The sequence below is a fragment of the Struthio camelus genome, chromosome 2 (genome assembly GCF_040807025.1).
Source record: "Struthio camelus isolate bStrCam1 chromosome 2, bStrCam1.hap1, whole genome shotgun sequence".
Classification (NCBI taxonomy): domain Eukaryota; kingdom Metazoa; phylum Chordata; class Aves; order Struthioniformes; family Struthionidae; genus Struthio; species Struthio camelus.
This window is the reverse complement of record NC_090943.1, coordinates 71,001,300-71,014,695: the sequence shown is the minus strand read 5'-3', so window position 1 is coordinate 71,014,695 and position 13,396 is coordinate 71,001,300. Positions and strand designations below refer to the sequence as shown.

The following is a 13,396-nucleotide window of genomic DNA, read 5'->3' as shown; positions in this document are numbered from 1 at the left end:
TATAAGCAGTAACTGTGTTGAGATCAACTGATCTTTTGGGGAAGACTACTGCTATAGGTATTTATATTAGAAAATAGGTACAATTTCAATATTTACATAACTCAATGTAATACCCTTTTCTAGTAGTTGATGGCAATTTTGAAAAGGTAGTGAGCAGAATACTATATATATATATGATACTGTTATACAGTGTATGCTGAGAGAGAAAACATTTGTTTACTGTAAGGAGACATATTAGCATAGCTGTATCTTATTCTATTTGAATAATTAAAACTATTGGGGCTTTTCTAGTTACTAAGAAACATTCACTGAATGGACTCTTTCAGTGTGTTTGAAAGTAAAGATTAGAACTAATTTATAGATTCTCTCATAAATACTCAACAATTTTCCCAAAAAAGTCATACATAATGTAATAATTTCATATCCTTCCCTTTCCTGCTTCAGTGCTAAGAAACATGTTTTAAACTTGCTTTCCAAATATTTTATTGGTTAACTCATTTTTTTTAATTTCTGCTAGTAGCTGAATAACAGTAATTTTCGATAATTTGGGTTTCAGCTTTCCAGTAAAGTGTTTATCGGGGAAGGAAGTTGCCCTAAATATTCAAGTCTGATTTGTTAGTATGTAGTAAATTGAGCAGTTACCTTTAGACTCTGAACTTTAAAAAGAAACTGTAGACATCAACCCCCACTGAAGAGGCAGACGTTCTTGCCTTGTCTTTTTACTATTTCCATCCAAGCTAGCAACATCCTTCCAACACTCGGCAACCTGCCCGGGCCGCGCATTCAGCCTCGTTTCTCGGCCGGGCCCTTTAAATAAGATCTGCTTGGCCCCACCTATTTTCTAGTAGCCAATCACGGACCGCCTCCCTCGACGGAAGGGCGGGAGTAAGGGCCCATGTCGCTGCAACCATGCTTCCGCCCTTAGCAGGGCACCGCCTCGCTTGGCTCTTCCGGCGCGGAGTTCGCGCAGGCGCGGTGACGTGCGGAGTCGGCCGTGGGCTTCCGGGTTGGTGGGGAGATCGTTATTGCCGTTGTCGCGTCCGAGCGCCGCCGCCATGAACCGCTTCTTCGGCAAAGCGAAGCCCAAGGCGCCTCCGCCGAGCCTCACCGACTGCATCGGGACGGTGAGCCCCCTCCCGTCGGGGCGAGGCGGCCCGGCCCGGCCCGGCCCGCTGCCTCGGGCCTCCCAGTCCCCCGCGGAGGGCCGGAGGGGGGCGGCCTGCGCGCTGCCCCCGGCCCGGCCGCGGGCCATGGGCGAGGGAGGGGAGCGGCGGGGGCTCCGCGGCCGCGGGGGCGGCACCGCCGGGCCGTGGGCCGTGGGCCGGGCGCTCCGCACCCCGAAGGCGCGGGCGGTGCCCACGTCTACCACGGCAAGCCTGAGTGCGTAGTTTCGTATGTGAGTTAAGACACGCTTAAGAGGGCAGAGGCGCACGGCATGCGTGCGTACCTACAGCTGAGTGCGCGTCTTTGTCTCTTCTTCTCGGCTGTCCTGCTTGCTCTGGCTAGCTCCTGCCCTGCCAGGTTGTGGGAAGGCAGGGACGGCAGCGAGAGCAGCAGCCCTCCTCCCCAGCGCAAAACGGGGGAGACATCACGTGAGGTTGATGGAGAGAGAAGGGTGCTGTTGTTCTCTCCGCGCTGCGGAGCGGCTTGCTGTAGGGTCAGTGGCGAACGTCTGGGCCAACTGACAGTTAAAGCAGCCCGAGTGAGAAACACCGAGGAAAGAGGCGGTGGAACTCTTCGCAGCTGTTTGAAGGTTGGCCAGTCTGGGTGAAAAAAGGGTTCTGGAAAAGTTTTGAAAAGGTGAATCTAGTCACTTCGTACCCTCTTTTGGCTTTTTAATCCGTAAAGAAAAACGGGGTATGCTTTTACAGTTTAAGAGGTGAAAAAGAACTCAGCGATCTTGGATATTTGTCTGATTTCTTGGCAAATTCAGATACTCTTGGTAATGCTTGTGGTATAAACTGAAGTGCCTAATATTTTTTAGCAACAACTACACAAACTGCTGCACACCAGTCTTTAGCCTAAGCCAGTAGCTGGGATGGGGGGAAGTGGTCATAGTTAATGTTTTTTGTTTTTGTTTTTTTTGCTAAGACACTGCCTTGCTTTTTTTAGCCTTGCTTTTTTACGTGTTGAACCAAAACGTAGCTCCAAGTATGTTTAGTTTGGACCACGAATAAAAAGTACGCTCAAAAACCAAGATAAACTTTCTCATCGTTAGCAGTGAATGCTTTGGCGGATAACCCAAAGTCTGAAATGCTTTTGAGATGCTCTTGTTTGATACTTACATTTGCCTTTTTGGCAACGTAAGTTGAAGACCAGGAAATCTTTTCTTTCTCTCACAGCAACAAAACGCATCTTAGCTTGTGAGATTTTTTTCAGGACTGATCTTGCCTCTTCCAAGTTAACGTGTGCTCTCTATGACTGGGACAAATCATAGTAAGACCATTCAGATTTAGACATGCTAGCAGCTTTGCTTCCACAAGGAGCTTGTTTAATGCCCATTGATTTTGGGGGTACATAAAAATGTAATTTACACAGCTCCTTTTTATTAACAATGTAGGCTTCCTCCCCCTCCCCCCCCCAAAAAAAATCAAAACCACGACCCACTAGGAGCTGCGTGCAGTTTTGATCTTTTTCTGGTTATTTGTAATTACATTTTGCTGTTCAAGATGCATCAGGTTAACTGAAAAGTAGAATTCCAGGTTCATTTTACACCTGTGACTTATTTTTTTGGCAGCCAATGATGAGTTATGGGTTTTAAGATGCGAGATCAAGAGTCTGTGTTGGTTCACTCTTCAGAAATGACGTGCTGACTCTAAGCGCGGATGTTTGACATGAGGAAGGCTATAAACCACTTTATCATTACTGACCTCCATGTTAGCTTTTTTTCTCCTATTTCAACAACTTTCAATTTCTGTGAATGAGACTAAAATTTAAAACAATTATGCGTATTAGTAAGTGTGGGGAGAAAAACACTTCCTTTTAAAAGAAGTTCTCAATTTGTGAATGAATTTTTCTTGCTGTCACATTAAGTGATTTGTCTGGTTTGTCAAAAACTTACCGTGTTTTCAGCGCATTTTCTCAGCAGAGAAATCCCTAGTAGGTAAAATATAGGTTCTGCTGAAAGACTAGAGATATCATTAGAATTATTTTTTTTTAAATTACGTTTGAAGGATCATTGAAAAGAGCAGTGTGAGATATCAGGAGCGTATACTATTTCTTTAGCAGGTTAAATTCAACAGTTTGGAGACTCAAATACTTTTTAGTTCTCCATTTTTGATTTTAGGCATGTTTCTCTATTCCATTTGAAGGATGGTCAAATTGCTTTGTAAAAATCTGTTACTGTGCTTTTTTGATTGCTTGCTTTACTTTCTAAGTAACACTAGAAAAAATGTCAGTTATCCATTAAACGGCAGTTATCCACTGATGCTATTCTGTTCATAGTTAAAGTTTGTTAAAAGTTGGTAGACAACTGTTAGGCAGTAATTATGCCTACTGTTTGGACCTTCTTTCCTGTGTGTGCAAAGGGAGTGTGAGCGAACCCAGTATGATCAGCTGACAATACATTTTTTCAGTGGTGAGAAAACAAACATCACGTTAGAGTATCTAAAATGATTCTAGATTTATGAATTTAAGGAGCTGATTATGTGGGACCTCTAACCCAAAGCATTTGCTGAAACGCAGGAAAAGCTTCTCCAGTCTTTTCTGTGGTGTTTGGCTGCTGTTGAGTTTGTCTGCTGGCTGTGACGTGCTTCTGTGCTATCTCCAGTTAGTCTCCAAGTGTCTTGCTGCTCTCTCTCTTGCAGTTCCTGCTCTCTCTCTTGCGGTGCCTGCACTGCTTCCTTCTTTCCTGATGGCTCAAAATTGTCATAAGGCTGGTGGGAGGAGGGTTAGATCAGGAACCGTGGCATTGGTATTCTTTTTACTTGCTCTTCTTTGAAACAACACTCCAAACTGACTGAAGTTTGTTGTTTTTTTTTTTTTTAAAGTTGTTGGGAACAAATTGTTGGGAACAACAACGTTAAGAACGTCATGTGAAAAATTGCTGTGTGTGGTTTTCTTTGTTTTTTAATAATGGAATAAGCTGCTAGTTTGGTTAATAGAGATTTGGGATGCTGCTTCACTTTCTTGCATTTAGGTTGGGCTCTTTAGCAACAGAAAAGGCTCTTCTGTGTGTTGTTTGTGAATAACAGAAAGCGCTTTGAGTCTTAAAGCATAATCACGTTGTCTTTTGCATAAATTAGATCAATTCTTGAAGGGCTTTTTTTCCCCTTCTGATGTATGTGTAGTTTCGTTGTTACGCAGAACCGTGCGTTTAAACGTCAAGTTTCTGGATTTGGAAGGTGAAACACCAGCACACCTTAGCTAATTTTGCAGAAGCAAATGTACTGTATATGCATGATACTCGATTTGGTTTTAAAAGTTCAGATTCTGTGTAATGTTTGTGAAATTCTTATGTAGATAACAGGCATTACAAGCAAAGGGACTGAGGCAGATCTAAGTGTATCATTCTAGACTCTTGTCTAAATAGTTGGTTTTCCCCTGTGAAGGAGGCTGGCCTTAAAGATGCACTTAGCTGATGAACACCTTGAAGACTTGCTAGACTTGGAACCTACAAGACTTTCAAAATCATGAATAGCTTATTTTCTTGTTATTAATAAAATGTTTGGCATAATGAAAAGCTTAATGCAAATGTTTCAATGCCAGCTGACTGAGCACTTTCATCTCTAGTGTAGAGAGCTTTCCTATCAAATGCACTGCTCAAAATGCCTGTGGCAAAAGCATGTTGCTCTCACAGAACAGAGGTTTAAAAGGAACATAAAGATACAAAAATTAAAATGGTGATGATTAAATATATTTAGATAAACTGATAGCAATTCAGAATTGTAAATTTACACTGGTTTACACTAAAATTGGAATTTAATTATATTCTAATCCCTAGATTCTTGGAATGAAAAGCTAATAAGCTATATTTTGATGCTTTCAAAGGAATACTGCAATTATCAATGTATCATAGGAAGGCCTTGTTTTTTTTTTAATTTGTGTATGCTTTTAGAATAATCTGTATCTATTTTTGGTGCTGTAATTATCTTCTGTTACCCCGCTGTGCAGTGAGCTTAAAATGTTACCGTAATGTCAGCCATGTGATCCACTTTGGGATGTGTTAGGATTGACTGCTGGAGAGGTGTTCTACTACATTATTTCAGCTACTACTGGGATTTAGAGCAAAAGTACATTAAGGAATTCAGATTACTTACTATGTAGAACTGCTATGTCCCGGCTTCCTTTGCAGGAAGTGATGGAGAAGTGCAGCTGTGACACAAGTTAGGTGCCTTTGGGAAGTGACTAAAACAGTGCTTATATCTGGGCTTGTAAACGTAGCCAGTAATCCAGATATCAAAGAACAAGTATGAGTCTGAAGGTTTAATGTTCCCTGCCCACCAAAAGTAAGCCTCTAGTCTTGCTGGGCATGTCCCTGTCCCTCTTGCATTGTGTCCTCATCTGCCAGTGTGGCACGCCTGAATTGCTCTGTGTTTGTTCTGGCCTAGTCCCTGGCGCTGTGCATGGTCAGAAGTTCCTGAGCAGAGCCTGTGACCTGAGTGGGTATTCAAAGGAGCATCCCAAAAGGAAGAGAGTCCGTTACATGCAGAGCTTACTGCAACCTCAGAATGTTTCTTATGCTTCTTGTAGAAGATGTTTCACTTGATTCTGATTTTTGGTTTTTCTTACAAACTTTAAACTGTTTATAAAACCACTGAGTGGAAAAAATCATTCAAAGACATATTCAAAGCAAGGCTGTTATTTTATTGTCCAATGAATAACATCTCAATTAATGTTTTTCCCTCTCTCTTTTTTTTCTTTTCTTTTTTCCCCTGTCTTGTATCAAAGGTGGATAGCAGAGCTGAGTCAATTGACAAGAAAATCGCTAGGCTCGATGCAGAGCTAGTGAAGTATAAGGATCAAATGAAGAAGATGAGAGAGGGACCTGCAAAGGTAAGAATCTTCTGCGGGATTTAAGCATGAGAGGATTAACTCAGGCTTTTTGTCATGGGTTGATATCGTAGCCTGTTCTTCAGGTTCTTAGAATTGTCTAGCGTCACTGAAGTGGTATAAGATCTTGCAGGTTTATTTTTAATCTGAAGTCTCTCTCAGACATGCATCTTAACACAGTTGGGTTTTCATTGGGTTTTCTTTGTCTCATCTAGAGTGTAGTGTGACTTTCCGGAACAGAAGAAACTTGCTTGCTTCCTTTCCTCCTTCTGTTATCTGAATCAAGTCTAGTAGAGAGGTTGTTTAGTTCATCTGCCAGCAGAAAAGATCCGCACTGTTCAGAAATGAAGTAGGAAAACTCAGTTTTGCAAGGGGACAAACATGTATTACAAACAGTATTCCTGAAGTACTTTGCAGCATTATTTGATGCTGGCCATTCCAATGTGTTAATGAAAGATGGTTCTGATTGATCAAATTTGACTGATTATTCTGCTTATCAAAAAAGAATTCAAAAGCTAGAAGTTCTGAATGTATTTGCTATTAGCAACATACACACAAGCCTGCTTGATTACTCATTAGTGCGGAATGAACACTGTGACTGTTAAACACTTTGCACTAGTAACTGAAGAATCTTTTGGAAAATTTAAATGACAAACATTATGTTCAAATAGTATAAGCCAGAGTAAAGTCAAATTCTTTTCCTAATGTTGTAATATTGCATCTCTTTCAGAATACAGTAAAGCAGAAAGCTTTGAGAGTGTTAAAGCAGAAGCGAATGTAAGTTTAAACCTTTCTCAGTCCTGACTTAATCCAAAGCTGTTTTGTTTAAGGAAAGTGGCACACTGCCCATTTAACTTTTCAGTACTGTCACTTCTCAGCATTCTTACAAGAAAATAGCTGAACTACCTTAGTCAGCCTTTCAGAAGCAGCTATGTACAGATTTTGTGTCAGCATGTCTGTGTCATGTTTGTACATGAGTATATAAATTTGAACTGGGAGAAGCTCACTTAAATCATTGCTAAAGCTGTGCTTGACTCCTGAACTTGCCTTATTAGACAAATAAAATCTCATTTGGTATCGTTATTTGGTCGTTATAAATCATGCACTTCATGATCTTGCCCTGGTTCACAGGATATTTGCCAGTTCTTTATGGGCACCCTTTATGACTCTTTATCACACGTAGCACAGGTAATCATGTCTCTTCAAAAGAAGAGCAGAATGGATATGCTAGATCATCCAGTGATAATAGCTTAATATAGAGTCTCCAAAAGCGACCAGCAACAAACACAAAGGAAAGAACGTCAGAACACGCACACTTTCAGGAGTGCTTCACCAGAATATCTTGTCGTCCCTGAACTGAAATCTGTTAGGTGCTCTCTGAGCTAAAGCTGGTGTCATCTTGTATTTCATGTCCCTTGGAGAAATTTTTCCTATACAGATTTGCTCACTTACTTTTTAAATATCTGTAAACTTTTATCCTCCAGATTAACGTATGGCAAGGAACGTAGGTTTAATTAGATGTTATGAGGAGAACTGCTTTCTTTTGTTTTTGACTCTGCCACCTGCTGCTAATCTCATCTGATGCCTCCTTAGCGCTTGTGTTGGAAGCGTGAGTAGTCATTACCCTGTTTACATTTGCTAGGCCTCTCATAAGAGGCCATCATCATATCCCTCGGTCATCTCTCTTCTAGGTTTTTGAACCTAAGCGTGCTTAGTCATTCCCTATCCGGAAGTTGATCCGTGCTTGGATCGTCCTTGTCAATCTTCTGTGAAGCTTTTCCAGTTCTGCTACATTCTTTTTGAGATAAGCATCCAGAATTTCACACAGTATTCAGAATGCTGGTGTACCTTGCCAATAGCATGATATTCTTTTTTCCTTTCCTAATTACTCAAAATACTCACTGTGCTTTTTGTTTGTTCTGAATACTGCTGAACATTAAGCTGATGTTTTCATAGAACTGTGTTTATATCTCCTAAGTTCTCACTTCTGGACAGTAATGGTTAAAGTAATAGTCAAGTTAGAGCCCCTCATTCTGAATGTGAAGGATTCGGAGGATTAGGATTGTTTATCCCTATGTGCATTGATTTGTTTTGTTTTCATCTGCCATTTTGATGTCTAGTCCCTGGATCTGGCAAGGTTCTTCTGAAGTATTTGACTAAGTCTTGTCACCTACAAGTCAGCCTTGATCCGGATCATTTGTAAGTCAGCTGAAAAGCACAGGCCCCAGAGGGTCACTGAACATTGGTGACTTTCCCTTCTCTGTAAAAACAGTTATGTTTATTGGCATTTTCCTGTCTTTTTGTTCCTTCTTGTGGGGACCTTCCCTCTTATACAATGCACGCTTAATTTCTTAAAGACCTCTATTTCTTTGTTGAGAGGCCTTGTCAGACAAAGTTTGGATATATCTGTGTAAATAGGCTGTCAGCTGGATCTCCTTCATCTGTACGCTTGCTGCCTCCCTCAAAGAACTCCAGTGGAATAGTGAAATTGCCCTTTACAAAAGCTCTCTGACTCCCAAAAGATCACATTTATCCATGCATACGCCTAATTTTGTTCTGTATTGTGATTTGCCCGGTACTGATGTCACCTTGATGTATCCAGATGTCTCGTGAAAAACTGTTGCCTTAGCAACCTTCCATATCAGTGCCTGGGGACTAACTAAAAAGTTATATGTCAGTGAATAGTTCATCTCTTTAATTCTGAATCACTTCAAAACTGTTGAGTGAATGATATTTAGAGCCAGCAGTATGTTACTCTTTGCATTTGGTCCATGCTATCTTCTGTTTATACTTGAATTTGTCAGCTGCTCTGATGAGCCTTTCATAAAGGAGACTTCCAGTATGTAGACATTAGAAGTGCTTCCATGGTGAAGGAGGGTTGAAAAAAATATTGCATAGTTTTTCTGGTATGTCGCCAGCTCTGCTTCCTCCTTTTGTATCTTGAGTGTCCGTAGGCCCCACAGACTGTCTTGCATTGCTTCAGATGTTTCAAGAAGGATTGATTGCTTGTTTTAATGCTTTCTGCAACATATTCCTCTTTGTTTTTTAACCTGACGTATTTTATGTTCTTTATTGGACACAACTCTGGCTCTGTGAAGGATGATTTTGTGTGTGTGTGTGTGTCTGCGTGTTTTGGTTTTTTAAGTCTCCGTTATCGTTTTGGTTAGCCGTAACAGTTTCCTTTCTCCATTTTGCCCCTTCCCTCCCACCCACACCAAGTTCCAGGGCAAAGCTCCTTTTTGGATAACCTGCATCCCTTCCAGTCTGCTTACAGCACCAGTAGGCAACAATATGCTTCTCCAGTTGGTAGTAATTGAAACATTAGGTTATACAAACATAGTCTCACCTTCTGTTAAAGCACAGTTTTAATTCAGGAGTAGTTTTGTCAACTGTTGGATTTAAATATATAGATGTATATAATGGCCTGTGAAACAAGATTGAAATAACTTGTTTCCTGTTTATGAAGTTATTTGATTATTGTTTTTGTTTATAATAAACTAGAAATTTTAATTCTGTTCCTGTCTTCACAGTACTGTTCCTTTTTTGGTGGTTTTTTGTTTTCTAAATTAAGAATGTTTTTACGCTGTGCGTAGTGATGTTTTAAAGCCGTTATTTCCATTGTTTTTAACAGGTATGAACAACAGCGGGATAATTTATCACAGCAGTCTTTTAATATGGAACAAGCTAATTACACTATTCAAGCACTCAAGGATACAAAGACAACGGTACCAGTATATTCATCTCACCTTTTTGGTTTTTTAATGTGTATATTTTACATTAAATACAAGCATGTTGTTTCATTCTATTCTAGGTTGATGCAATGAAACTGGGAGTGAAAGAAATGAAGAAAGCTTACAAGCAAGTCAAAATTGATCAAATTGAGGTGAGTTGCTGTTCTGTAATAATTCAAAATATTGAAACTGTACTGAAACAGTGATGGGAACAGAGGACTAAGTAACTAAAGGGCAAGCTGACTGTTTTGCTTGCTTTGGTTTCTGTTTTTTGCTTGGTGTTTTGGTACCACTAATAATTCTTTTTCCTAATTTCTCTGGTACTGCACAGTCAGCTGTTGGCCTTACTGCACTAAGCGTTGTTTCCATACTGGGCTCATCTTTAGCTTTCTCCCTTCTTCCTTTCCTCTGTACTTCTGCATAAATGTTAGTGACTACTTCCTTCTATGCCTTCTTTGTCCTCTTTCTTTTTTCCCCGTGTTGCTGCTACTTTGTCCTCCTGTGTTCTTATTCGTGGTAGTTCCTTGAAAAAAATATTTTCAAGAGACCCTCACCGTGTCTTCAGAAAATGCAATTTCGGAACATAAGATCTTGAAATGTAACTTCAAGCATGTTGCACTTAAATGCTCCTCAAATGTCAGTGCGGAATTCCTTCAAGCTCTTTCCTATGCTATTTTTACATAGTGCCTGTACTGTAAATCCTTAGTCAAGGACAGTGCCAATAGGTATGCTAAAATATTTTGTACTTTTTTGGTGGTGGTTCTGGCACGTTCGGGCCATCTCCAACAGGTGGATTTACTCTCTCCATGTTTCATAGTCTCCTATTTTTCAAGGTAATGGTAGGCTCTAGGTTGTTTTTAATAGGCTTTCTAATTTGCAGGAGTACAAAAAATTAGTACAAAAATGACCAGGGTTTTGCAAAGACATTGTTGTGAGGTTCCTCTTCTTCTACCTGGTACATCATTTACATTATGCTTTTTAGTAGTAGTTGAGGCTGGGCTATAACACTGAACATGTGTGTACTAACTTGTATTAATGTTATTTTTAAAAAGGATTTATATATTAAAACATCTGTTAGCGCCTTGTATGCTGGAGTTATTCAATTGGTTCTTGATTAAGCTCTAATAAATTTAGCTAAAACTATTAAATGTGGACGAGTTGAAATTTTTTTGTTGCGCCAGGACATACAAGATCAGTTAGAAGATATGATGGAAGAAGCCAACGAAGTCCAGGAAGCGCTGAGCCGTAGCTATGGAACACCAGAGATTGATGAAGATGACTTGGAAGCAGGTTAGGAAGGCAGAGGAGAAAGTACCATGATATTTTAACTTCATTAGCCAAATGCTCAAAAGCATTAAAAATATGTTTTAATTACTCTTTTAAACATACATCTGCATTTTTTACAAGAAACTTAACTTTTGTTACTGGCACTTCTTTCAAGTGCCAGTAATAAAAGTATGAGGCAAACATGAAGGACATACTAATGGAATTCTACAGTGAGGAAGAAATGTTCCCCTTATGGGGGGTGGGGTGTGTGTGTGTATGTATCTGTATTCCTGAGTGATAGCTAAATGAGAAAGTAAGAAACTAAGAAAGAAACAAAGGGATTCCTTCTGAACCATGTTTCTCTATAAGAGATACTTTTTTTCTGCAAAATAAATGCCTTGCTTAATTTTTGAACCTACATAATAATTTTATTTCAGAACTGGATGCATTAGGTGATGAACTTTTAGCTGATGAAGACAATTCCTACTTAGATGAAGCTGCATCTGCTCCAGCAATCCCAGAGGCCACTCCTACTGACACAAAAAACAAAGTGAGTCCTTTCTTGAAAAGCAAAATGCATTCTTTTTGTTTTGAATTTATTGCATTTATGTGGTTTGGTTGCTCTTAAGAATCCTCAATACGTTAAACAAAAATTGTGCTTAATATGTTTTCTACATTTTGTGTGGTCTACTTACATGGTTTGATCTCTCTGGTGATGAATTAGCCTTCTAAAGCATAGGCTAACTTCATGATAACTAGGTATTTTCAACAGATCGGAATATGAGATAATACAGGGTACTTAATGCTCTTTATTATGTTTTTCAAGAGCCACAATGGCATTTTCTAACTGCTGCCTTGGTAGACTTCATATTCTTAAAGTTTTTCACATTTTTGCTTTTCATATTCACTAATACAGCTTAGTAATGAGGAAGAATGCCAACGCTTTTATTTTGATCCCAGCTGTCACACAATGACAATTACAGATCTCTATCACTAAATGAAAATTGTGAGGAAAATTTTGCAAAATGTTCCGACTGGAGAGTTGTTAACCTGTTTCTTTTTTCTCCTTCCTTATAGGATGGTGTATTGGTGGATGAATTTGGGTTGCCAAAGATCCCTGCTACATAAATGTTTCAAAAGGACAATGAATATAGTGAACTACATTTTACAAATCAAGTTAAGAAACTTTTCAATTCTGGGAAACTTGTCCTTCCAGTGTAACCTTAATATCACTACATCCTAGTATGCAATATGAATGGCTGATGGTGTTTTCTTTCTTTGAAGAAAGTTGTTCTACTACTGACTTTTCTATTAATGGAAAATTTGGCACAATTTCCTTCAGTGGAAGCAGTCAGTCTAATGGGTTTTGATTTCCTGTGTCTTATGGACAGAGTAATACGTGCAGAGTAATGGTGGCTGTTTATAGCTGAGCTTTGTTTTGATTTTGTATTATGTTTCTCTTTCTTGAAACTAAGACTGTATGTTGCTGCTTACTTTGTAAAATAGCTTCCTTACTACTATGCTTATTTGATAAAGAATTAGATGCATTTTAAAACTACTTCAGTCTTGAGACTTTTGTGCTATTGTATTGTAACCTTCTTGATGGTAGGGTTATCATTAGCTTTATGTATTCCATTGTGACATAAAATCATTTAGATTAGCTGATCCTTTTGTGTGGTGTTTTTGGTAAAGGCCTTAACCTGCCACTTGTTCCCGTTGTTGTGCACTGCTTGAGGACCGGCTTATCCAGAGGTGCAGCCTGGTTCCAATCCTAAAAACATCATATATATGCTTCCTTTGCAGTGTCACACTTAAGCCATACTCTTGCTCCTCCCATGTTTCTCCTCCTGTCAGGAGTCACTCTGCTCAGCAATAGAAGTTACAAGACAAAAAAAATAGTATCTAGCAAAAAATGATCAAAGAAAAACTGCTGTCTTCCTTCTCTTGAACTCACTAGCCACAAGTACAGAACTGCTGCCAAGCCTCAACTCTGGTGCTGAGGATCAGTTCATTTCCTAGAAAGAGTTCTTTAATTAAAAGGAAAAGCACTTTGTGACAGCGCACCCAGTGTACAAACGTTTGTATAGAAACAGCTTTATTTATCACGAATAAAGATATTTTTTCCAAAGTAGTCTTAGAACGCATCGCTCAGTGATGGCTGCAATTAGACATGCTTACCTGTTTGCTCCGTGTAATTAAACCCCAAAACGTATTTGACCATAACCTGATAGTTTCAGGACGGGCGTTCCTCCTGCTGAAGAAGTCTGCTTGCAGGTTATGTAGCAGCATAACCGCCTGGTACTGGAGCGGAAGCACTGCGCCAGCTGCTGCCGAGCCGCCCCGGGAACCAAAGGTTACCCGAGCTGGCTTACCGGATGCTTTGGCGGGTTTTTTTGGGGGGGGGGGGG

General features: G+C 39.8%; 1 protein-coding gene across 1 annotated transcript; it reads left to right on the top strand.

The window, feature by feature from the left end:
* Window positions 1-881: 881 nt before the first annotated feature.
* CHMP5 (charged multivesicular body protein 5) lies at window positions 882-12,653 on the top strand. Its single transcript, XM_068936257.1, has 8 exons — window positions 882-1,124; window positions 5,890-5,994; window positions 6,722-6,768; window positions 9,623-9,716; window positions 9,803-9,874; window positions 10,904-11,012; window positions 11,426-11,538; window positions 12,066-12,653. The coding sequence occupies exons 1-8, from the start codon at window positions 1,056-1,058 to the stop codon at window positions 12,114-12,116; spliced, it is 660 nt and encodes a 219-aa protein (XP_068792358.1). The 5' UTR covers window positions 882-1,055; the 3' UTR covers window positions 12,117-12,653.
* The last annotated feature ends 743 nt before the right edge of the window (window positions 12,654-13,396 follow it).